This window comes from Rhinatrema bivittatum, chromosome 11 (genome assembly GCF_901001135.1).
Source record: "Rhinatrema bivittatum chromosome 11, aRhiBiv1.1, whole genome shotgun sequence".
In the NCBI taxonomy this organism is placed as follows: domain Eukaryota; kingdom Metazoa; phylum Chordata; class Amphibia; order Gymnophiona; family Rhinatrematidae; genus Rhinatrema; species Rhinatrema bivittatum.
The window spans coordinates 98382496-98406394 of NC_042625.1; the positions used below are offsets into that span (position 1 = coordinate 98382496).

Consider the following 23899-nt stretch of genomic DNA (forward strand, 5'->3'; position numbering starts at 1 on the left):
GCCATCTGATGGACTATTTTGGTCTTCTCTTTGCCATCACTTAAGGAAGGCCTCCAATGCTGCTGCTTTTTATGCCGATATATTTTTCCAATTTCAACCCCGAAAGATTTTCTCTGGCTATCTCCCAAAGTTATCCAGACAATTATTTTAGTTTGGACCTCATAGTGTCTGAGTGGTAATAAATTACTGTGTCAAACTAAAATAAAAAATCGCCAACTAGCAAAAGTGGTAGCCATCCAAACAGTGCCAAAATTCAAGTCCGCCTGGGAAAAGTCCAGGGTGAGAGAAGGGCCAGATATTACACAAGGAGGCAGAGAGGCTGGGTCAGTAGGTGCCTCTCTATTGATCTGTACTATGCTGGTTCCACTACAAAACAATGATTCTGACCGATGGGGATCTCTTCCTGTCAGCTCCGGGTCCATGGCAAATCCCTCTGTTTTGGTTCTCACACTTTCCCTATGAAATAGCAACCACCTATGGAGCGAATCTGAGCAGGGAGTCAGGGAGGAGGCTTTGTTGTGTAATGAGCAGAGGAGATAAATCCCCACTTACCATGTTATCTTCATTAGTTCACTTTGTAGTCTGAAGTCTCAACACATTTTTGTGGTTTAACCTGAAGCGTGCACCGCAGGGCACTCCCTGGAAATGCCATTCCTATGGAGTTGTATTGTCTGCTTTCTCAGATCCAGGTGGTCAGCTTTGTGACAGAGCAGAATTGGGATTCCCTGGAGGTCTTTGACGGGGGAGATAACACCGTGACCATGCTGGGAAGTTTCTCAGGTAGGAATCTGCAAAATGAATGTCAACAGTCCAATAGCCTGCAAGTTGCATGTCTGGAGAGTATTTTTACAGCGCATACTTGCAGTAGCTTTGGAAGGAAACGTACGCACAACAAGCATGAAGCACACCCAGCGGAGCGGCATTTCTATGGGGGGATGGGCAGGTGCCAAGGGCCTTTCCCTCCAACCAATCACAGTGCTCCAGCCAGAATGGGGCAGGCACTTTGGGGGGGCCCTTGCATGTTAGGTTACATTTATACTCCCAGGGGATTGCCCAAAGCACTGTATCCATTGCGCCAGCAAATGCACGCTGAGGAAGCTTCCCAGCTACAGTCTCAGTTACGCGGATGATTGTAGGGCAGCCCTCTAGCATGACCAGGCTTACCTGGATAGTGACCGGCCACACTTAAGCCCTGCCCCCAGTACACTGCAGCACTGCCTTTTTTAAATCCAGTTACATTTCATGCAACATTTAAACAGAGCGGGAACAGACAGGGGGATTTTTGAAACCAGAGATTTTTCCAAAACTACCTGGACAAATTGGCTTCATTCTGCACATCACATCCTTCAACGACCAAATGTAACCTCTGACACTGGAGGATAAACAGGTGCAGACGTGAGCTCATGACACACGTTTGCAGCGGTCCTTCAGCTCTGATTATGATGATGCCGGGTGGGAGATGTTATGATTTGTTTTAGACTTTTTATATGTTGCAGCTGCTAAAGTGATTTTGGATGTATTGCTGAACCACCCTCTGGACATGTAACAAATAAATGTTTTTATTATTACAAGCACCTGTCTGCTTTGCATCTGCTGTTTCTGCAGATGGCCAAGGAGATGAGAGGGAGATCGTGCATGTGATTTTGAAAATGATGAGTATGGGTGCGACTGAAACACAACCATAGTGACCTCACTTTTTAACCACTAAAAGCATGCAAACCATGGGAGCCCTTGCGCGCTTTTAACCTGGCAGAGGAGGGCAACTTTGTGCCCTCAAAGCTTCTAAAGACCTACTGCCCATAGACCCGCAATCTGCACAGCTTATTCCAGTCTTTATTTACCCTAAAACGGCACTTTCAGCTGCTTCGGGGGTTCTGGTTTCTACATGTTGATCCTATGGATAAACTCCTTTTCCAGTACGCACTGCTAAGCCAGGGCGGCTGCTCCCGGACCTCATGAACTGTGCTCTTTGTGCTTTGCAGCAGATTTGACAGGGAAAGTATGCATTGGCATTCCCTCTGAAAGTTGCCACAGGCACAAAGTATCTGCAGATGTTTGCAGCTGCTTTTTGTGTAGGTCGATGTTTCATGCAAAATAACATGCATGGATCGGGAAATGCAATCCACGTGCCTTGTTTCCAATCCTGCCCAAAATACTCCCCCGGGAATGCCTCCCCTAAATGTGACTAAACCTATTCCTCCTGTGGAGCTGCGTACACTTTTAGGAGGATTGAGGGACAGGCACTTGTATGTGGGCAGGAAATGTCCAGCTGCAAAGGGGACAGGTTGCAAGTTGTTTTTCTTTTTCTGGTGTAGGAAGTACAGTGCCCGCACTTCTGAACAGCACCTCCAACCAGCTGTACCTGCACTTCTACACAGACATCAGCGTCTCAGCAGCAGGATTCCAGCTGGAGTACAAAAGTAAGACTTTTAAGCACCAGCACGTGACTTGCACTATGCTCTATAATTTTTTATATATATATTTTTTTTTTCTGTTACACAACTGCTAAGAAAAATGTATATTTTTGTAAACCGTTATGATGGCTCTACCGAATGACGGTATATAAAACTCAACAAACAAATAAATAAATAATGTCAGTACAGATTAAAAATAACACGTTTTAATTAGGTGTGGAGTTACTCTCCTAAGCGATTGCAGGTCTCTGAATCTTAAGAAATCTTAGGGAAAAAGCAGCAGAAATATCCAGGACATGCTGTTATGATCCTTTCGTTGTGCTGGAGAAGGGACCCCTAGTATTACCAGGACAAGATGATAGATGAATGTCCATGGTAGGACACTGTCAATCCTAGGCTCTCAACTGCCGTATAGAAAGTGCAGGAGCTCAAAGGTACCCTACATATCTGGTTAAATGTCTAAAGACATGTTTGCTCCATATGCTAATCCCTCTAGCTCTGACTGATTTGGGGGCTTTCAGGGCCAGAGGATGAGGCCAGCTGATACCACCACAATGACATCTCCTTCATCCTGCCTGCATAAGCCTGAAAGAGGACGCGGTGTTGCGTGAGTCTGTGCTGGCAGGAAATAGCAGATGAAGGAGCAGGAACAGAGTGCAGAGCACCATTTGTCCTCGTGGAGCTGAAGGAGGAGGCAGCTGCTGTGTGTGTGAGCGAGGAAGGAGAGCAGGCGTGTGTGTACATGAGCAAGAGAGGAGCAGGTTTGTGTGCAACATCCACCCACAACCCCCTACTAATCCACAACAATCTCGGGACATCTGGAAATAAAAAGTTCCCACATATGGATAGAGTAGCATTTTTTAGCCTCCTCAAGCAGAAGAGAGGATTGCCAAGGAGATAAAAAATGGTGACAAAACATTTATCAGATACATCAGAGAAAAGTCCATAGTGGTATTGTGAAATTGAAAGGTGGAAATGATCAATGTGTGGAGAGAGATGAAGAAATGGCAGAAATATTAAACGAATACTTCAGCTCTGTGTTCACTAAAGAAGACCCTGGAGAAGGACCATCTCTACACAACAAGAAACTGGAAGGAAGTGGAATAGATGAAAATCCTTTTACAGTAGAAAATGTATGGGAAGAGCTAAAGAATCTGAAAGTGGACAAAGCCATGGGGCCTGATGAGGTTCATCCCAGGATACTGAGGGAGCTCAGAGATGAGCTGGCGGGTCCGCTGTGTGACCTGTTCAATAGATCCCTAGAAACGGGAGTGGGGCCGAGTGATTGGAGAAGAGCGGTGGTGGTCCCGCTTCACAAGAGTGGGAGCAGAGAGGAGGCTGGTAACTACAGACCAGTTAGCCTCACTTCAGTGGTGGGAAAAGTAATGGAGTCACTGTTGAAAGGAGAATAGTGAACTATCTACAGTCCGGAGAATTGCTGGACCAGAGGCAGCATGGATTCACCAGGGGAAGATCCTGTCAGACAAATCTGATTGACTTTTTTGACTGGGTAAACAAGGAATTGGATCGAGGAAGAGCGCTCGATGTCATCTACTTGGATTTCAGCAAAGCTTTTGTTACGGTCCCGCGCAGGAGACTGGTGAATAAAATGAGAAGCTTAGGAGTGAGTGCTGAGGTGGTGACCTGGATTGCAAACTGGTTGACGGACAGAAGACAATGCGTATGGTAAATGGAACTTTCTCTGAAGAGAGAGCGGTTTTAAGTGGTGTACCGCAAGGATCGGTGTTGGGACCGGTCCTGTTCAATATCTTTGTGAGCGACATTGCGGACGGGATAGAAGGTAAGGTTTGTCTTTTTGCGGATGACACTAAGATCTGCAACAGAGTGGACACGTCGGAAGGAGTGGAGAGAATGAGACGGGATTTAAGGAAACTGGAAGAGTGGTCGAAGATATGGCAGCTGAGATTCAATGCCAAGAAGTGCAAAGTCATGCATATGGGGAGTGGAAATCCGAATGAACTGTATTCGATGGGGGGGGAAAGGCTGATGTGCACGGAGCAGGAGAGAGACCTTGGGGTGATAGTGTCTAATGATATGAAGTCTGCGAAACAATGCGACAAGGCGATAGCAAAAGCCAGAAGAATGCTGGGCTGCATAGAGAGAGGAATATCGAGTAAGAAAAGGGAAGTGATTATCCCCTTGTACAGGTCCTTGATGAGGCCTCAGCTGGAGTACTGTGTTCAGTTCTGGAGACCGTATCTACAAAGACAAGATGGAAGCGGTACAGAGAAGGGCGACCAGGAAGGTGGAGGGTCTTCATCGGATGACATACAAGGAGAGATTGAAGAATCTAAATATGTACTCCCTGGAGGAAAGGAGGAGCAGGGGTGACATGATTCAGACTTTCAGATACTTGAAAAACTTTAACAATTCTAAGACAACGACAAACCTTTTCCATCAGAAAAAAATCAGCAGAACCAGAGGTCACGAGCTGAGGCTCCAGGGAGGAAGACTAAGAACCAATGTCAGGAAGTATTTCTTCACGGAAAGGGTGGTGGATGCCTGGAATGCCCTTCCGGAGGAAGTGGTGAAGTCTAAAACTGTGAAGGACTTCAAAGGGGCGTGGGATAAACACTGTGGGTCCATCAAGTCTAGAGGGCGTGAATAAAGAGGAGGCAGCAAAACACTGCATGGAGCGGCAGTAGCCACAGAGGCATTCAAACACTGCACGGAGCGGCAGTAGCCACAGAGGCATTCACGGAGCGGGATGCCGGTGGTTGGTGTTCCACCTTCACGGAGCGGAAGGATGGAGGGCTGCTATCTCCAAAAAAACCCAAAAACAACAAAAAAAACAAACAAAAAAAAAACAGGGGTCCCCTAATTGAGCTGGATGTTCACTTGGATGCAGATCCGGCGCTGCTCTTTACATTGGTGGTGGGGTGGAGGGGAATTAGAGCTGGAGGGTACTGGAAGCCAATAGTAACAGGTGGGAGAGAGAAAAAGGGAAATAAAAAAAATGGATAAAGTGCGTAGCTTGCTGGGCAGACTGGATGGGCCGTTTGGTCTTCTTCTGCCGTCATTTCTATGTTTCTATGTTTTAATTATTAGATGTTTTATTTGTCAGCTGTTTTGAAATATTCTTTTTATTAGTATAGTTTTATTTCTTGATTTTATTTGATGTTTTAAGAGGCTTGGTGATGTTTTACTTTTTCCATTGTTGCACTGCATAAAGATTCTGACTTGCTGCAGCTTCCAGCTCAGTTTTTGTTTCCACGCTTCTATTTTTCCTCTATGCTCTCTCTATTCAGTATTTGGTGAGGGTCTGTCTGTGCTCTGCACATATAATGCAGGTGAGGTATTTGCTAGTGTATAGTTTATCTGTAGGGATCTACAGTAGCCTGGTTTGTCCTGTTTTCCTAATAGCAGGTGTATTAGTGTTTAGGGCCTGGTGTAATAGTTCCATTGCTGTCTGTTCACAGGTAGGGTTGTTACTGTTTGAATGCTGGTGGTTTACTATATTGTAATTACAATTCAAGTTACTCATGGCTTTCTGAGGGCCAAGCCCACACCCAACATGCGTTACGATAGGCCTAATACTATGTAGGATCCAAGTGTTTTTTGCAGGGTTTTCTGCTTGGCACCACAGCAGAGCAAGTAAGTATACTATATATGGTGTAGATGATATTTTTACCTTAGAAGGCTACTTTGAATGTCCTTTTTCATGTAAAATCTGTTATAATTGCATAATTTGTGTGTGTATGGTGTCAGGGTGATACCAGGTGGGTTGCAAGGCTTTAAGGCTCACCCAGAGCACCTAATACCCTTGCACCAGGCCTTGGGGCTTACTTCCTAGAAGCTCTTTAAAACCTGTATGGGTGTCCCTGCAAACTAATGCACAGCCTCAGCTGACTGCCTGTGTTTCAGTGCAGCAGCAGCAGCAGAGGATTGTTCACTTCTGCCATGATTTCCCTGGAGGTGGTGAGAATGGCTCATAGAGAACCCCTGCTGAAGGGTCCCAGCCTGCGGATGTGGCATCAGACTGAAGGCTCCAGATGTCACAGCAGAATAGAAGTTTAGCCCTTGGCAGCTGTTGGTGTGGAGCATAAGTGAGGGTCTGGCAGCTTCACCTGAGCATGAGACAGCAGCCTGAGCAGTGCAGAATGCATAATCAGGGAGCCAGGTGCCTGATGCATGACCCTAGGGTTGCTCCTCGGTCTCTGATAGTTCTCCTCATCATAACTGGAGCCTAAAGGGAGATGGAAATGCAGAAATGTTCATTTACTAATTTGACTGAGAAGCTATCAAAGACAACATCTAATGCTGTTTCTCAATACAACATGATAAATTCATTCCATAATTAAAGGAAAAAAGTCTCCTTTCATGAAAGAGGATAAATTATAGATGTCAAAAATATGTGTTTTTTATAGCAAAAATGTGATTTAAATAAAGTGGACACATTCAGGTGTGAGATGACTGGAATATGTCTCCCTCCCAGACTCTGATCCTCTCAGGTCATGAGCAGGCAGAGAAACTTAGGAAACAGCTGAGCTGAGAGGGGACATGGAATGGGCACTGTTCTCTTACTGCTACAGATGAGGGAACAGATGTGGGAGGGGGCACTGCTTTCTTACTGCTACAGATGAGGGAACAGATGTGGGAGGGGGCACTGCTCTCTTACTGCTACAGATGAGGGAACAGATGTGGGAGGGGGCACTGCTCTCTTACTGCTACAGATGAGGGAACAGATGTGGGAGGGGGCACTGCTCTCTTACTGCTACAGATGAGGGAACAGATGTGGGAGGGGGCACTGCTCTCTTACTGCTACAGATGAGGGAACAGAGGTTCTGGATTATCTGAGCTGAGAGGAGATGTGGGATGGGGCACTGCTCCATTACTGCTACAGATGAGGGAACAGAGGTTCTGGATTATCTGAGCTGAGAGGAGATGTGGGATGGGGCACTGCTCCATTACTGCTACAGATGAGGGAACAGAGGTTCTGGATTATCTGAGCTGAGAGGAGATGTGGGATGGGGCACTGCTCCATTACTGCTACAGATGAGGGAACAGAGGTTCTGGATTATCTGAGCTGAGAGGAGATGTGGGATGGGGCACTGCTCCATTACTGCTACAGATGAGGGAACAGAGGTTCTGGATTATCTGAGCTGAGAGGAGATGTGGGATGGGGCACTGCTCCATTACTGCTACAGATGAGGGAACAGAGGTTCTGGATTATCTGAGCTGAGAGGAGATGTGGGATGGGGCACTGCTCCATTACTGCTACAGATGAGGGAACAGAGGTTCTGGATTATCTGAGTTGAGAGGGGACGTGGGATTGGCACTGTTCTCTTACTGCTACAGATGAGGGAACAGATGTGGGAGGGGGCACTGCTCTCTTACTGCTACAGATGAGGGAACAGAGGTTCTGGATTATCTGAGCTGAGAGGAGATGTGGGATGGGGCACTGCTCCATTACTGCTACAGATGAGGGAACAGAGGTTCTGGATTATCTGAGTTGAGAGGGGACGTGGGATTGGCACTGTTCTCTTACTGCTACAGATGAGGGAACAGATGTGGGAGGGGGCACTGCTCTCTTACTGCTACAGATGAGGGAACAGAGGTTCTGGATTATCTGAGCTGAGAGGAGATGTGGGATGGGGCACTGTTCTCTAACTGCTACAGATGAGGGAACAGAGGTTCTGGATTATCTGAGCTGAGAGGAGATGTGGGATGGGGCCCTGCTCCATAACTGCTACAGATGAGGGAACAGAGGTTCTGGATTATCTGAGCTGAGAGGAGATGTGGGATGGGGCACTGTTCTCTAACTGCTACAGATGAGGGAACAGAGGTTCTGAATTATCTGAGCTGAGAGGAGATGTGGGATGGGGCACTGCTCCATAACTGCTACAGATGAGGGAACAGAGGTTCTGGATTATCTGAGCTGAGAGGGGATGGGGGATGCTCCATTACTGCTACAGATGAGGGAACAGAGATTCTGGATTATCTGATGGAGAGGGGATGTGGGAGGGGGCACTGCTCTCTTACTGCTACAGATGAGGGAACAGAGGTTCTGGATTATCTGAGCTGAGAGGGGATGTGGGATGGGCACTGTTCTCTTACTGCTACAGATGAGGGAACAGAGGTTCTGGATTATCTGAGCTGAGAGGAGATGTGGGATGGGGCACTGCTACAGATGAGGGAACAGAGGTTCTGGAATATCTGAGCTGAGAGGAGATGTGGGATGGGGCACTGCTCCATTACTGCTACAGATGAGGGAATAGAGGTTCTGGATTTATCTGAGTTGAGAGGGGACGTGGGATTGGCACTGTTCTCTTACTGCTACAGATGAGGGAACAGATGTGGGAGGGGGCACTGCTCTCTTACTGCTACAGATGAGGGAACAGAGGTTCTAGATTATCTGATCTGAGAGGGGACGTGGGATGGGGCACTGTTCTCTTACTGCTACAGATGAGGGAACAGAGATTCTGGATTATCTGATGGAGAGGGGATATGGGAGGGGGCACTGCTCTCTTACTGCTACAGATGAGGGAACACAGACTCTAGATTATCTGATCTGAGAGGGGACGTGGGATGGGGTACTGTTCTCTTACTGCTACAGATGAGGGAACAGCGGTTCTGGATTATCTGAGCTGAGAGGGGATGTGGGATGGGGCACTTATCTTACTGCTACAGATGAGGGAACAGAGGTTCTGGATAATCTGAGTTGAGAGGGGACGTGGGATGGGCACTGCTCTCTTACTGCTACAGATGAAGGAACAGAGGTTCTAGATTATCTGAGCTGAGAGGGGACGTGGGATGGGGCACTTTTCGTACAGCTACAGATGAGGGAACAGAGGTTCTGGATTATCTGAGCTGAGAGGGGATGTGGGATGGGGCACTGTTCTCTTTCTGCCATTGTCAGCAGAAAGCTTTAGATTTCTAGGTTGTACTGAAAAATGTCCCTAAATTTAGGTGATCAGCTCTTTTGAATATTGGCCTCAGAATGAACCAACAAGTTTTTCCATATTTCTCTTTGCAAATTCAGAATTCAGCTGTGTAGGATTTATGCTGTCTTTGGGATTTTAGTAACTTAAGAAATTATATTTCTTCATACTTATATTCACACTAAAAAGTATGGAGATTCCACTGTGGAGTGGATGTATTAATAGCATAGGTCTCGTTGTGACATAATCCCACTGTGTACACCGCCCAGACTGCTGGGGTGACGACTCAGCACTGTGCATGCATTACACCAGACATGTAAGTACCATCCTCTCTTCTCCCTCCTCCCCCCTTTTTTCTCATCTGCCTGTCTTGGATTTTTATTTTTAATGAATGCCTTGAGAGTCTGCCTCCTTCAGCTAAACCTTCACCCCTTTTTTGCCATCTTCCAGCTGTTGGCTTGTCCAGCTGCCCTCAGCCTGCCGTGCCCAGTAATGGCTTGAAGACTGGAGAGCGATACTTGGTTAATGACGTCGTTTCTTTTCAGTGTGAGCCGGGATATGTGCTCCAGGTACAGTCAGTACTTTATTCACACAACCCGCTTCTGTATTCCAGCTGTTTAATTGATCCCACGAGATAAAAAAGATTATAACAAAAAACCCTCTTGGAGAGAAAGTATAAAATAGATAATGAAAAACACATTTTTAGCCTAGCTAAATTGTTCTATAGTGCAGAAATGTGTTCATTTGAGAGAAGAAAAGCCACAAACATTGCCCTGTTTGTGGACATCTCACTGCAGACTCAGGCCTCCCTACAAATGGCATCTCTTTCTTAAAATTAATGAGGTCAATATTCAAACGGATTTGTCTGGCTAAGTTCAGAACTTAGCCGGACAAATCTGTGGCTTAAATATTTGCCCCCGCTGTGTGGATAATTTTTAGCTGTATAAATTGTGGGCTACAAAAGAGGATTCCTGGATGGGACCTAACCTTAGCCAGACAGTAGTAAATATCGGTGCTTTCTGGTTACATCTAGATATGGTAAAAGCAGGTCTAAATGTATCCGGGTTTATATGCAGGCCACGCTGAGAGCAGGTAAGACACTGCTGCACTCCCAGCTGGGATTTGGGGAGGGTATCTGGGGGCGGGGGGGTGAGTGCATGGGATCAAGCCTGAATGCCCACAAACATTTTTTTAAAATTTTCAGCCAGTTAACTGGCTCTAGTTGAATAGAGCTAGTTTAGGATAAAGTTATCTGGATAACTTCAGTCCTAACCGGTTATATTCAAACATAGCTGGTTAGGTTTAAAGTATATTCAGCAGGACATTTATCCCTCTGAATATCTGGGACAACTTATCTGGCTAACTGTAGCCAAATTACTTGTCCACTCACCGGCCTACTGAATAGGGACCTCAATATCTCTTGTCCCTTTCCATTCTGCAAAATACAAGTTAGGTTGTGTCGTCCTAGTTACTGGTCCTGGAAAGAACAAAAGATCCCCTACCTTACAAGGTGTCCCCTTAATTCTGTCTCTTTTTCTGCTTCCCACAGGGGAACTCTCACATTTCCTGTATGCCTGGGACCGTACGACGGTGGAACTACCCCCCTCCATTGTGCATTGGTACGTTCTGAGTTTCCACCACACGGCCCCTGTGCATCCTGTAAGGGCTGTGACTAAGGGGATCCAATCCCTTTAGTAGGGCAGTACAGAGAGGATTGAAAAAGCTCAGATATCCTATCCCTTTAAGGGAAATCTTAAAGGGGATGAAAGGAATGTTCTTCTTTTTAAATAATCTCCTATTGCTGGTATTCCAGGGAATAAACTGCTTGCTAATTCATTTTCATGTCAATATTGAAAGCCTTTGTGCACAAAAACCAAGCTTTGATTATTTCCCCCCTCCAAATACATAAAAAAGGGATTTCAATGGAAGCATTCTAGGATGGATCTTAAGTTTACCCATAGGCGCACATACCCAGCGGGCACATAAGTCCCGCTGAATATCTGGGACAAGGTACGTGCACAGCTTATCCCGGATAAATTTGCCACGACTCTGTCTTTACTGATCAGTCTTGTGCTTGACCAGCCCTTCTCTCCCACAGTCCCTGAACTTGCCAGAAAAAAGCAGCTCCAAACACTGCTGCACGTAGGGTTCCCTTCTGCTTTGTGACAGAGGAATGTTTTGAAGAACGAAACAGGGAAAAACAGCAACTGCAGGGGGTGTTCAGAGGAACTGGCATCACTCAGACCGAGGTGGCACATATAGAGGATGGGGGAGGGGGTAAGAGGTCAATACTACAGAACCAACCAAAGCAAAACCCCAAGCCAGCCCGATGGGACAAGGAAGCTGATTAAGAAATATGTTAAATGAGTAATATATTGCTCTGAAGATTGTTTAGAGAGTGAGACATTTTCTTCTGTGCCCCTGAAGCCGATACTCAGCTGAGGCAGTGCATGGAAGTAATGTGCTTATACAGCCACGATGCCAGCACGTTGCCCCCAGGGAGACAGCAGAGCTGTGGGACGCCTGTCTCCGTGATACTGGCCCCCTCTCCCCTCTGCAGCACCACAGCCTCCCACTGCTCAATCAGAAAAGCAGCTCCTCCAGGGAAGCCCCAGAAAGAAGGAGCGACTGGGAAGCTGTCAAGCACAGGCCAGCCTCAGAGAGAGAGAGAGAGAAAAAATTACAATAATTATAGCTGTTTTGTAAGGAAATACTTTGCTCTTAGCCAGAGTAAATGTTTAATATTAATATTCTCTGTTTTATCACTTCACGGAGGTGGTATTTATCCAGTTTTAGCCTCCCATCCTTAGAAGTTACTTAAGGCTCCTGCTGCTCTGCAGTGCTATGGTACTGTTTAATCACAGAGAAATTATGCAACACCGAATGGCTCTCAGTCACAGGGAAGAGATGCTGGTGGTGGGGATGACTGATGAGAGCCAGACACCAGTGCACCTTCTCTGGGCGCTGAAGGGCAGGACACACCGTCTCTCCCTGCTGCTTTGTAACCCCTGTAACCTCTCCTTCCAGCTCAATGTGGCGGGGTTGCTGAGGACATGGAAGGGGTAATTTTAAGCCCTGGATTCCCTGGGAACTATCCGAGCAACACGGACTGCACCTGGAGGATTCTGCTACCCGTGGGCTTTGGTAAGGCTGGCGGCTAATGACAAAGCAATCCACAGAATAAGCATCAGTTCATCATTTTAACATGTGCACAGCGCACACACAGGTTAGCCCAGATACCTTCCTCACTGGCAGGACTCTTACACCGACCCACCATCACTTGGATTGGCAAGGGAGCCAGAGTCTTGTGAATCATGACACAAAATTATACAGAAATATTCCAGTTGTGTGGCACGTCTCAGCCTTTGCTCAGCTTTTCAGTTCATAGGGACTGCAGGTACCATGCTCAGGGTTATTCGGAGGGTCTAGAGCTCATGTGATAAACTCACACTGTTTATCACATGAGCTAATACATGCACAGTCACTCCTGCGCCCATCCAGTCAAGCATGTTGTGTTTGTACAAAGGAAGCACGGGCGAGCATCATTCTCAGTAATGCTTTCTCTGACCATTATCCATCGTGCACTCTTCTGCATCTCCCTCCTTAATTACAGGTGCACACATCCAGTTCCTGAACTTCTCAACGGAGCCCAATCATGACTTCATTGAAATTCGCAATGGCGCCTACGATACCAGCAGCATGATTGGAAGGTTCAGCGGTGCGGAGATGCCGGGCTCTCTGCTGTCAACCTCGCATGAGACCACCATCTATTTCCACAGTGATCATTCCCAAAACAGGCCGGGGTTCAAACTGGAATACCAAGGTAAGCACAGCTCACCCTCCTCCTGGCATCTCTGCAGCCAGACAGAACTCATTCAGACAAGCAGAAAACTCCTACATCAGAGACCTGGGTCTTTTGAGAGAGGTCCGAATCGCACAGTTAATCATCTGTGCCAGAACATTTAGTCACCTCTTCCAGGAAAGCCTGGGCAAAGTTTCCTTGTGTGAAGAGGAGGTGTCTGGCACACAGCTTGAGAGTGAAAGCACGCTGCTAACATATCTGTACACATGAGAAATCTGTGCATGCAATTTGTGAGTCATATGTTCAGAGACATCACGTAATATCAGCTTATTGGCTACATCTGAACAAGTGAAGGGTAATTATCTTGCTTGGAACAAGAGAGTGCGTGATGGCAGAAGAGTCTGATCCTTGGTCTCCCTGCGCTGCCAGTCCTGAATAATTTGTTTGCTCTTTGTCTCTCTGCAGCCTATGAGCTGCAGGAGTGTCCTGACCCAGAGCCCTTTGCTAATGGTGTTGTGAGGGGAGCTGGGTACAACGTGGGCCAGTCCATTTCCTTTGAGTGTCTTCCTGGGTACCAGCTGATCGGCCATGCTGTGCTCACCTGTCAGCATGGCAGCAACAGGAACTGGGACCATCTCCCCCCCAGATGTGAAGGTAGGTGTGTGATCATCTGCAGGAAAGCAGCAGGCACTAGGAGGGGGAGGATGTGCTTTCAAGTGAAGTCACCCATGAGAGCTAGGAATGCGGAAGGCAATAAGGGAGCAAAATAGTGCACCAAGCTGCTGGCCAGGGCCAGAAGTAATAGAAAGTGGGACGTGATTGTGCTGTTGTGTGTCCAGTTCTGAATCCATTCCTCCAGAAGGATACAGACAACTTGGAGACGATCCGGACAAGGGCTACCAAAAGGGTCCTATGAGATGAGACTAAAGGCCGCCCTCGAGGAGAGACATTCAACTCAAGCACTCAAATCAAACCAAACCTGAATGGAACATATACTGGACTGAACCTTTAACTTCCTGACTTGGAACAGAACCTGATAGTAGTTGTAGTACTGCTATTTCACTTTATAACATGTTTTTCCAAAAATGCTCAAGGTGAGGCACAACAATCAAAACCAATAAAATTAATATAACAAAACAAAAACAATATAAATAAAAATATATGAAAATAATAAAAAGAAATGAACAAATAACAAGAATGACTATAAACCATCAATAAAATAAGAAATCCATAATTGCATAACAATTGAGATAAAAAAGGACATAAAATGAAGTTGTCTTTGAAAGGCCTTTTGTAACAGGCAGGTTGTTACAGACATGGAAACCCTTTTTCCTTTGGGAGAAGACAGAGATTGAGAAGTCACTAAGTGTGCAGCCTGGGCGGGCAGGCACTGTTAGGACCCGGTGCATTCCCTTTGCTTCTCTTTCCTCCTTTCCCCCGTTCCCTAACCCCCTAGCTACCCTTCCTCCCTTCCCCCCTCTCCACCCTGACCCCTAAACCCATCCCTAACTAACCTAATCTGTTTTTTTGGAACTTGCCAGTTCTCCTGAGCAGAAGTCACTTTTGCACGCCTGTCAGCTGCCGGAGCTCGCTTCACCGGATCGGCACCTAATGGCGCTGTCCCAGCCGGTCCTTATTAGAGCCCTGGCTCTTCCGCGTGTAGCAGGAGATACACGGCTCGGCCACACGCATATCTCCCAGTGTGTGGGTGCAATGGGAAATACCTTCTATACCTGAATGTGTGATGAGAGGGGGGAACGTGTAGTAGGGCAATCCGAGTCTCCTGCCTTTCCGCTGAAGTCTCCCCTTTTTATCTGCAGCCTTAGGATTTGCCAGCAATGTTTCCAGTCTGCATTTGGTTTGATTTATGGTAAACGTCTTCCTCCTTCCTCCTAGTTCTCTTTGCATTACTGCCCCGCCCCTCCTCTGTCTCCTCCTACCCTTTTCTCTTCCCTCCCTCCCCTTGATGATCTTATTTCTCTGTTAATACAACTCAGATATGGTAAGCGAGGTTCTGATAATCTCATTTATTAACAGTGGCAGCTGATTTTTACTGGGACGGGTGGTAGGAACCAAAACTGAAGCACATCTGGTTCAGATCCAGAGAGAAAAGATGAGCAGAAAGTTGGGATAGGACTCTGGAGACTGGGTGACCTGGCAGGTCCACATCTGTCTTACTATGTTATTTGCTTCTTGGTAAAACCGTATCTGTTTTTCTTGTCTCTTTTCTTTGTGTTGACTTCTGGCCTTATGACTGTACACAGTCCCTTGTGGAGGAAATATCACATCTGCTAATGACACCATCTACTCCCCTGGCTTTCCCAACCAATACCCCGGTTCCCAGGACTGTATTTGGCTGCTTACTGTGCCCCTGGGACATGGGATCCAGCTCAACTTCAGCCTGCTGCAGACGGAGCCGTACAATGACTTTATTACAATCTGGTAAGAACTCCCCAGCATGCAATAATGCCTTCCGGGTGCCAGGCTCCCCAGGATGCTCTCACTGTGATCAGGACAGGATTAGGAGACACGCTCTCACTGCGACCAGGACGGGATTAGGAGACATGCTCTCACTGCGATCAGGGCGGGATTAGGAGACATGCTCTCACTGCGACCAGGACAGGATTAGGAGACTTGCTCTCACTGTGATCAGGATAGGATTAGGAGACATGCTCTCACTGTGATCAGGATAGGATTAGGAGACTTGCTCTCACTGTGATCAGGATAGGATTAGGAGACATGCTCTCACTGTGATCAGGATAGGATTAGGAGACATGTTCTCACTGCAACCAGGACAGGATTAGGAGACATGCTCTCACTGTGATCAGGACAGGATTAGGAGACTTGCTCTCACTGTGATCAGGATAGGATTAGGAGACATGTTCTCACTGCAACCAGGACAGGATTAGGAGACATGCTCTCACTGTGATCAGGACAGGATTAGGAGACATGCTCTCACTGTGATCAGGATAGGATTAGGAGACATGTTCTCACTGCAACCAGGACAGGATTAGGAGATGCTCTCACTGTGATCAGGACAGGATTAGGAGACATGCTCTCACTGTGATCAGGACAGGATTAGGAGACTTGCTCTCACTGTGATCAGGATAGGATTAGGAGACATGCTCTCACTGTGATCAGGATAGGATTAGGAGACATGTTCTCACTGCAACCAGGACAGGATTAGGAGACATGCTCTCACTGTGATCAGGATAGGATTAGGAGACATGCTCTCACTGTGATCAGGATAGGATTAGGAGACATGCTCTCACTGCGATCAGGATAGGATTAGGAGACATGCTCTTGTGATCAGGATGGGATTAGGAGACATGCTCTCACTGTGATCAGGACGGGACAGGATTAGGAGACATGCTCTTGTTGCGATCAGGACGGGATTAGGAGACTTGCTTTCACTGCAATCAGGACAGGATTAGGAGACATGCTCTCACTGTGATCAGGATGGGATTAGGAGACACGCTCTCACTGCGATCAGGATGGGATTAGGAGACAAGCTCTTATTGCGATCAGGACATGACAGGATTAGGAGACATGCTCTTGTTGTGATCAGGATGGGATTAGGAGACATGCTCTCACTGTGATCAGGACGGGACAGGATTAGGAGACACGCTCTTGTTGCGATCAGGACGGGGTTAGGAGACATGCTCTCACTGTGATCAGGATAGGATTAGGAGACATGTTCTCACTGCAACCAGGACAGGATTAGGAGACATGCTCTCACTGTGATCAGGATAGGATTAGGAGACATGCTCTCACTGTGATCAGGATAGGATTAGGAGACATGCTCTCACTGCGATCAGGATAGGATTAGGAGACATGCTCTTGTGATCAGGATGGGATTAGGAGACATGCTCTCACTGTGATCAGGACGGGACAGGATTAGGAGACATGCTCTTGTTGCGATCAGGACGGGGTTAGGAGACACGCTCTTGTTGCGATCAGGACGGGATTAGGAGACTTGCTCTCACTGCAATCAGGACAGGATTAGGAGACATGCTCTCACTGTGATCAGGATGGGATTAGGAGACACGCTCTCACTGCGATCAGGACGGGATTAGGAGACAAGCTCTTATTGCGATCAGGACATGACAGGATTAGGAGACATGCTCTTGTTGTGATCAGGATGGGATTAGGAGACATGCTCTCACTGTGATCAGGACGGGACAGGATTAGGAGACACGCTCTTGTTGCGATCAGGACGGGGTTAGGAGACATGCTCTCACTGCGATCAGGACAGGATTAGGAGACATGCTCTTGTTGTGATCAGGATGGGATTAGGAGACATGCTCTCACTGTGATCAGGACGGGACAGGATTAGGAGACATGCTCTTGTTGCGATCAGGACGGGGTTAGGAGACACGCTCTTGTTGCGATCAGGACGGGGTTAGGAGACATGCAGTCACTGTAATCAGGACAGTACATACTCTTGCTGCTGTAAGGACAAGATGATGAGCAGAGACATGCTTTCACAACAATAAGTATGGTACTTCAGAGAATGGTGTGTCTGAGAACATCAGGAATAGTGATGCTGTATTTAAATCTCTGAGCATGCTGTTACAAGAGTTAAGGCAATGGCGCTCTATCACAGTTAAGCCTGTTGGGTATCACACGGCAAACTTTATGTAAGCGGCACAAAATACATCTTTAGCTGAAGTGTTATTACATCTGGGGGTATCTGGTTCTCTTAGCATGAGAATGCACTCATGTGAAGCTGGCTCATGCTTGTGTCTCTGGGTGACTTGTGTCCTAGGGATGGCCCTCAGCAGACTGCCCCACAGCTGGGTGTTTTCACGGGCAGCTCCAGCATGAAAACAGCCCAGAGCTCCTCCAACCAGGTCCTGCTCAAGTTCCACAGTGATGCAGCCAACGGGGGCCTTTTTGCCATCTACTTCTATGGTAAGTTCTGCAAAGCATGTGAGCTGAGAGGGGGCATAGGGTGAACCAAAACTGGGCAATACTGGCCCTGATTCAGAGAGGAGGAGCCTCTCACTAGCTCCAGTACTGTTAACAGGCAGAGTTTAGACGCAGGGCTATGCGGTTTTAAGCAAAGCATGAAAGAATGCTTTCTCTCTCTTTTCAGGTCACCTGCTTTTTTTTCTGTAGTTCTGCAATGTCTGCTATTGGGATAAAGTACACAGATACTTTCTTCTCCTAGCTTTCTTACAAAATCAGTGCAGATGACATTTTGTTTCTGCAGTGTAAACGTCTTATTTAGAAGCATTTGCTGCTTACTTATAAAGCCAAATCAAGAGACCATAAAAGAAAATAATTCAGACAAATAGATGGCAGAACTTCCCTTATTACAATGATCACATCTTCAGATATAGTGCCTAATGTCCATAGAGTCCAATGGCATCTCCCTCCTAACCACATCATTCATCTCATAGACTCCAATGCTGTCTCCCTCCTAACCACATCATTCACCCCATACACGCCAATGCTGTCTCCCTCCTAACCACATCATTCACCCCATAGACTCCAATGCTGTCTCCCTCCTAACCACATCATTCACCCCATAGACTCCAATGGTATCTCCCTCCTAACCACATCATTCACCCCATAGACTCCAATGGTGTCTCCCTCCTAACCACATCATTCACCCCATACACGCCAATGCTGTCTCCCTCCTAACCACATCATTCACCCCATAGACTCCAATGCTGTCTCCCTCCTAACCACATCATTCACCCCATAGACTCCAATGCTGTCTCCCTCCTAACCACATCATTCACCCCATAGACTCCAATGGTATCTCCCTCCTAACCATATCATTCACCCCACACACGCCAATGCTGTCTCCCTCCTACCCACATCATTCACCCCTTAGACTCCAATGGCATTTCTCTCCTAACCACGTTATTCACCCCATAGACTCTAATGGCATCTCCCTCCTAACCATGTCATTTACCCCATAGACTCCAATGGGATCTCCCTCCTAACCACATCACTCATCCCATAGACTCCAATGGGATCTCCCTCCTAACCACATCACTCACCCCATAAACTCCAATGGCATCTCCCTCCTAACCACATCATTCACCCAATAGACTCCAATGATATCACCCTCCTAACCACATCATTCACCCCATACACTCCAATGCTGTCCCCCTCCTAACCATATCTTCACCCCGTAGACTCCAATGCTGACTCCCTCCTAACCACATCATTCACCCCATAGATTCCAATGGGATCTCCCTCCTAACCATGTCACTCACCTTCGTAGACTCCAATGGGATCTCCCTCCTAACCATGTCACTCACCTTCGTAGACTCCAATGGCATTTCCCTCCTACTCATGTCACTCACCTTCATATACTCCAATGGGATCTCCCTCCTAACCATGTCACTCACCTTCATAGACTCCAATGGGATCTCCCTCCTAACCATGTCACTCACCTTCGTAGACTCCAATGGCATTTCCCTCCTAACCACATCATTCACCTCATAGACTCAATGATATCTCACTACTACCCACTTCATTCTTTTCCAGTGGCATCTCCCTCCTAATCTTGTCACTCACCTTCATAAATGCCAAAGGCATCCAGTAAATGTTATGATTATGGAAAGTTAAAAAGATTTGCCTGGTGACTCAATAGATGGATGGAAAGAAAAGGACAGGGTAAATGCTTTTCCTTTCATCTGTAACTAAATTTGCACTTTCCCACTCCCTGAGAATAAGGAGGCAGTTTTGATACTGCTCATAGTGCATGTGCTGGAAAGTTTGCAATGAGATTTGAAAATTAAATCTTCATACATACTTTCATTCCCTGGCCTAACTCCGCTCACTTTTTTATGTGGGTAAAAATGGAGTTCAATAAGCAAACTGTGTTAATTTTTTGTATTTATTATGATTTATTAACTACCTTTTTGAAAGTAAACTTTCACCCAAAGTGATGTATAGTGTTGTTATCATGGGGTTACAATCTACTGGTGAACTGTGAAAAAATACTAGCAGGAGCCTCCCCTCTATCATATTCATAAACTATTAAGGAGGCAACATCAATCAGCGACCATTTAATCCCTTCTTCATGAACACGGCATCAGAAATCCTGAATTCTTTATGAATATGTTACAATCTACTGGTCATGTCATCTCTCATGTTTGGTGAACAAAAAGTTAACCCATTGTGTCCCAAAATGTTTAAGAAGCTACCTCTAAATAGGACACTGGGACATAATGGGTTAATACTAGCATTGGTACAGACAGATTATATAGGACTGATACACATATCTGAAGACATTGGTAAAAGTAAATAGTGCATTTGTACAGCTGAATTTACAGATTATGCACAACATAACATGGGTATAAACAGAATCAGTTGATGTCAGTCAGGGAGAAAGCATGACAGGGTGGGTGCAGTGATGCAGTGCAGTAAGTCACTCTTACTGCTTGGCTAAAAAGCAAACGTTTTGCCTGCTTCCTGAAAAGGAAGTAGTTTTCATTTTTATTTATTTTATTTATTTATTTAAGGTTTTTATATACCGGCAATCATGAGGACATATCTTGCTGGTTTACATGAAACGGGGTGCATTAAATACATCAAACTAAAACTGTGGTGATCGAAGGAAACAGTTACAATTAACAAGGGTCACAGAACTTGGAGAAGAAGGAAGAGATAGGAAAGAATAACTGGTTAGACATTTTGGCATATCATTTCTGGTAGTGAGTTCCAAAAGGAGAGGGCTATTCCTGAAAAGGCTGTTTGTCGAATGTTAGAGCACTTTATTTCCTTTGGTGAATGTGTAACTATGGAAGCTCCTTGAGATGACCTTAGGGATCTGATCAGTTTCCTCTTCCTTTTAGTCTGGGACTTTACCTTTAAGGCTTTGAATGTGAGGCATATGATTTTAAATTTGACCCTGTAAGGTGCTGGGAGCCAGTGAATGACTGTAATGTGTTTGCATGGTTTGCGACCTTCTAGTCGGTGCACGGTGGTGCTCTGGTTTAGCTGAAGTCAGTGAATACTTTTAGTTGTCAGGCTCTTATATAGTGTGTTGCAATAGTCTGGCATGGATAACTGTGATCAGGCTCAGCTTCTGAATGTATGGAGTTTGGTAGTCCTGTAAATAGAGGTAGTTTTCAGAGGTTGTTTGGCTGAGGGGTAACATGGATGGTGCGGAGTCCAGTAGTACCCCTAGGCTACGTACTTGTGATTTTAAAGGGCGTTCATGCTTCTCAAAAGGGATTTTTATGTTGGAGATTTGGCCATTGGAGTGCGTTCATAGTCTTTCTATAAGTAAACAATATACTACTTCTCAGTGATTGACAGGCATCATGAAGTTGATGCAAAGGCTTTTTGAAAGAGCCATGTCTTTAGATTTTTCTTGAATGTTTGAGTCGTGGGTTCCATTCTTAGGGCAGGACCTGCCAATGATAGTGCGTGCTCTCTTACTGTATTCAGGTGCACCAATTTCGGAGAGGGGATTGGAAGAAGCCCAGTATTTGTGGAGTGTAGGTTCTTTTGGGGGATATGAAAATGTAATGCAGCATTCAGCCAGTCAATCTTATCATTGTAAAGTGTTTTATGAATGAGAGTTAAAGCTTTGTATTGAATTCTATAAGAAATAGGTAGCCAGTGTAGCTCTTTAAGGATTGGTGTAATATGATCTGATCTTTTACTGTTTATAAGTGTTTTAGCTGCTGCATTCTGTAATAGCTGCATTGGTCTTAGAATGGCTGCTGGGAGGCCCAAAAGAACAGCGTTGCAGTAATCTAGTTTTGAGAAAAGTAGTGCCTGAAGCACTGTTCTATAATCTTGAGTATATATAAGCCGTTTGAGTTTTTTTAAGACCTGGAGTTTGTAGAATCCAACTTTTATCAAGATATTAATGTATTTCTTAAAGTTTAGCTCACTATCTAGGAAGACTCCTAGATCTTTTACTGTAAAGACTATTTGATTTTTATTTGGCATGATTTGAAGTCAGGGCTAAGTACTGATGTGAGTTTGTTTGGCTATATATAATATTTCGGTTTTGTTATGATTGAGTGAAAGGAACATTTGTGATAACAGCTGACTTATTGCTGATAGATAAGTATCCCAAAATTTTAGAGTATTCTCGGGGGTATCTTTTAGGGGGAACAGAATTTGAATGTCATCTGCATAGATGTAATAGATTAAGCCTAATCCTAAAGAGTGGCAGCATGTATATGTTGAAGAGAGTAGATAAGGATGAGCCTTGCAGAACGCCATGAGGTAGGGGTATCTGTTTAGATTCTGTTGAGTTTAGTCTTACCTTGTAAGATCTGTCTGATAAGTATGAGTTGAACTAGTTGATCGTGATGTCACATAGGTCAATTTCTCTTCATCTATTTAATAGTATTTTGTGGTTAATGGTGTCGAAAGCAGCGGAGATGTCAAGCAAGATCAGTAGATAGGAGCAACTGCTGTCAAGTCCTCTAAGGACTGTATCGGAGAGGGAGAGTGGTAACTTTTCTGTGCTAAAGAACTTCCTGAAGCCATGTTTGCCAGGAATAATATACTATGGTTTTCTAGATGCTTGGAAAGTTGTCGATTAACAACTTTTTCTAGAATTTTGGCTATAAAGGGAAGATTAGAAATTGGCCTGAAATTTGCAAGATCAGATTCATCTAATTGTGGTTATTTAAGGATTGGCTTAATGACGGCACATTTTAGGTTATCTGGGAAAATACCTTGTCCTAGTAATAAGTTGACTATGTCTGCTATGGGTCTGGCAATGATGTTAGAGACTTGTTTCAGGATTTTTATTGGAATGGGATTGAGGGGATGTGAAGCAGGATTTATTTTTCGGATAAACACTTCAACTTCAGATGACGCTACGTTCTCAAATTGTGCCCACGTGGCATCAGGTATGCTTGATAATTTTATAGTTTCCTCGTTCACGTTAGAATTCTTTACGATTAACTTTGATAATTTGCCACTGAAGAATTGGGCTAATTCTTTGCAAGTTTTCATTTGATTAACAATTATAGGTGAGTTTTGACTTGGTTGAGTAAGGTCTTTGACATATGCAAATAGAGTTCTAAGATTAAATTAATAGTCATGTATTTTCTTTGTGTAGAATTCTCGCTTGGCTTTCTTGATGTCTCTTCTGTATATATATAGGATGGTTCTGAATTTGTCTTTTAGGTAAGGAATTGGGTTTCTCCTCCATTTTTTTTCAGCCTGTCTTAATATGCATTTGATTTTTTTCAGTTCTGGGGTATACCATGGAGCTTTATATTTGGTGGATGGCTTAATTTCTTTCCTGATAACTGGGCATTTAATCCTTGCTACTTCTGAGTTGATGGTGATCCAGGAGTTTACGGCGGAGTTTGCGTTATTCTTATTTAAGGATTTCAAGGTATCCGGTAATATTTCAGTTAAATCTTCGCTGGTACACGGTTTATTAAATTCAATGTATTTATTGAGATTAGCTCCATGTGGGGGTTTTCCAGACGTAACTTGGTTTGTATATGATCTGACCAGGGAATTGTGGATACTGTGGGTGGGTCATTGTTTGAAATTTTTTCATTAATAAATATTAGGTCGAGTGTGTGACCTGACCTCTGGGTGAAGGTTTTTATTATTTGTCTAACACGATCGCTCTCATGGTATCCAAGAGGAGTTCGCAGGTGGTTGAGAGTGGTATTTTATCAACGTGTAGGTTAAAATCATCCAGGATGATTGCAGGGATATCCATGTTAACGTTATTTATAATGGTTTCAATTAGTGGAGACATATTGGGGCAGATTTTAAAACATACGTGCACGGTGTACATTTGTGCGTGCAACCCGGGGCGCACA

At 45.3% G+C, this 23899-nt stretch overlaps 1 protein-coding gene across 6 annotated transcripts in view; it reads left to right on the forward strand.

Annotated features, from left to right (window-relative positions):
- CSMD2 (CUB and Sushi multiple domains 2) overlaps nucleotides 1-23899 on the forward strand; it is a 653904-nt gene that overhangs the window by 555074 nt on the left and 74931 nt on the right. For all 6 annotated transcript variants that reach the window (XM_029572110.1, XM_029572106.1, XM_029572107.1 and 3 more), the window contains 9 exons: nucleotides 684-780; nucleotides 2316-2420; nucleotides 9767-9885; nucleotides 10866-10935; nucleotides 12344-12460; nucleotides 12930-13139; nucleotides 13584-13772; nucleotides 15383-15560; nucleotides 17887-18032. In XM_029572110.1, the coding sequence (XP_029427970.1) occupies nucleotides 684-780; nucleotides 2316-2420; nucleotides 9767-9885; nucleotides 10866-10935; nucleotides 12344-12460; nucleotides 12930-13139; nucleotides 13584-13772; nucleotides 15383-15560; nucleotides 17887-18032 (1231 nt within the window). The remainder of the gene's footprint in view (nucleotides 1-683; nucleotides 781-2315; nucleotides 2421-9766; nucleotides 9886-10865; nucleotides 10936-12343; nucleotides 12461-12929; nucleotides 13140-13583; nucleotides 13773-15382; nucleotides 15561-17886; nucleotides 18033-23899) is intronic.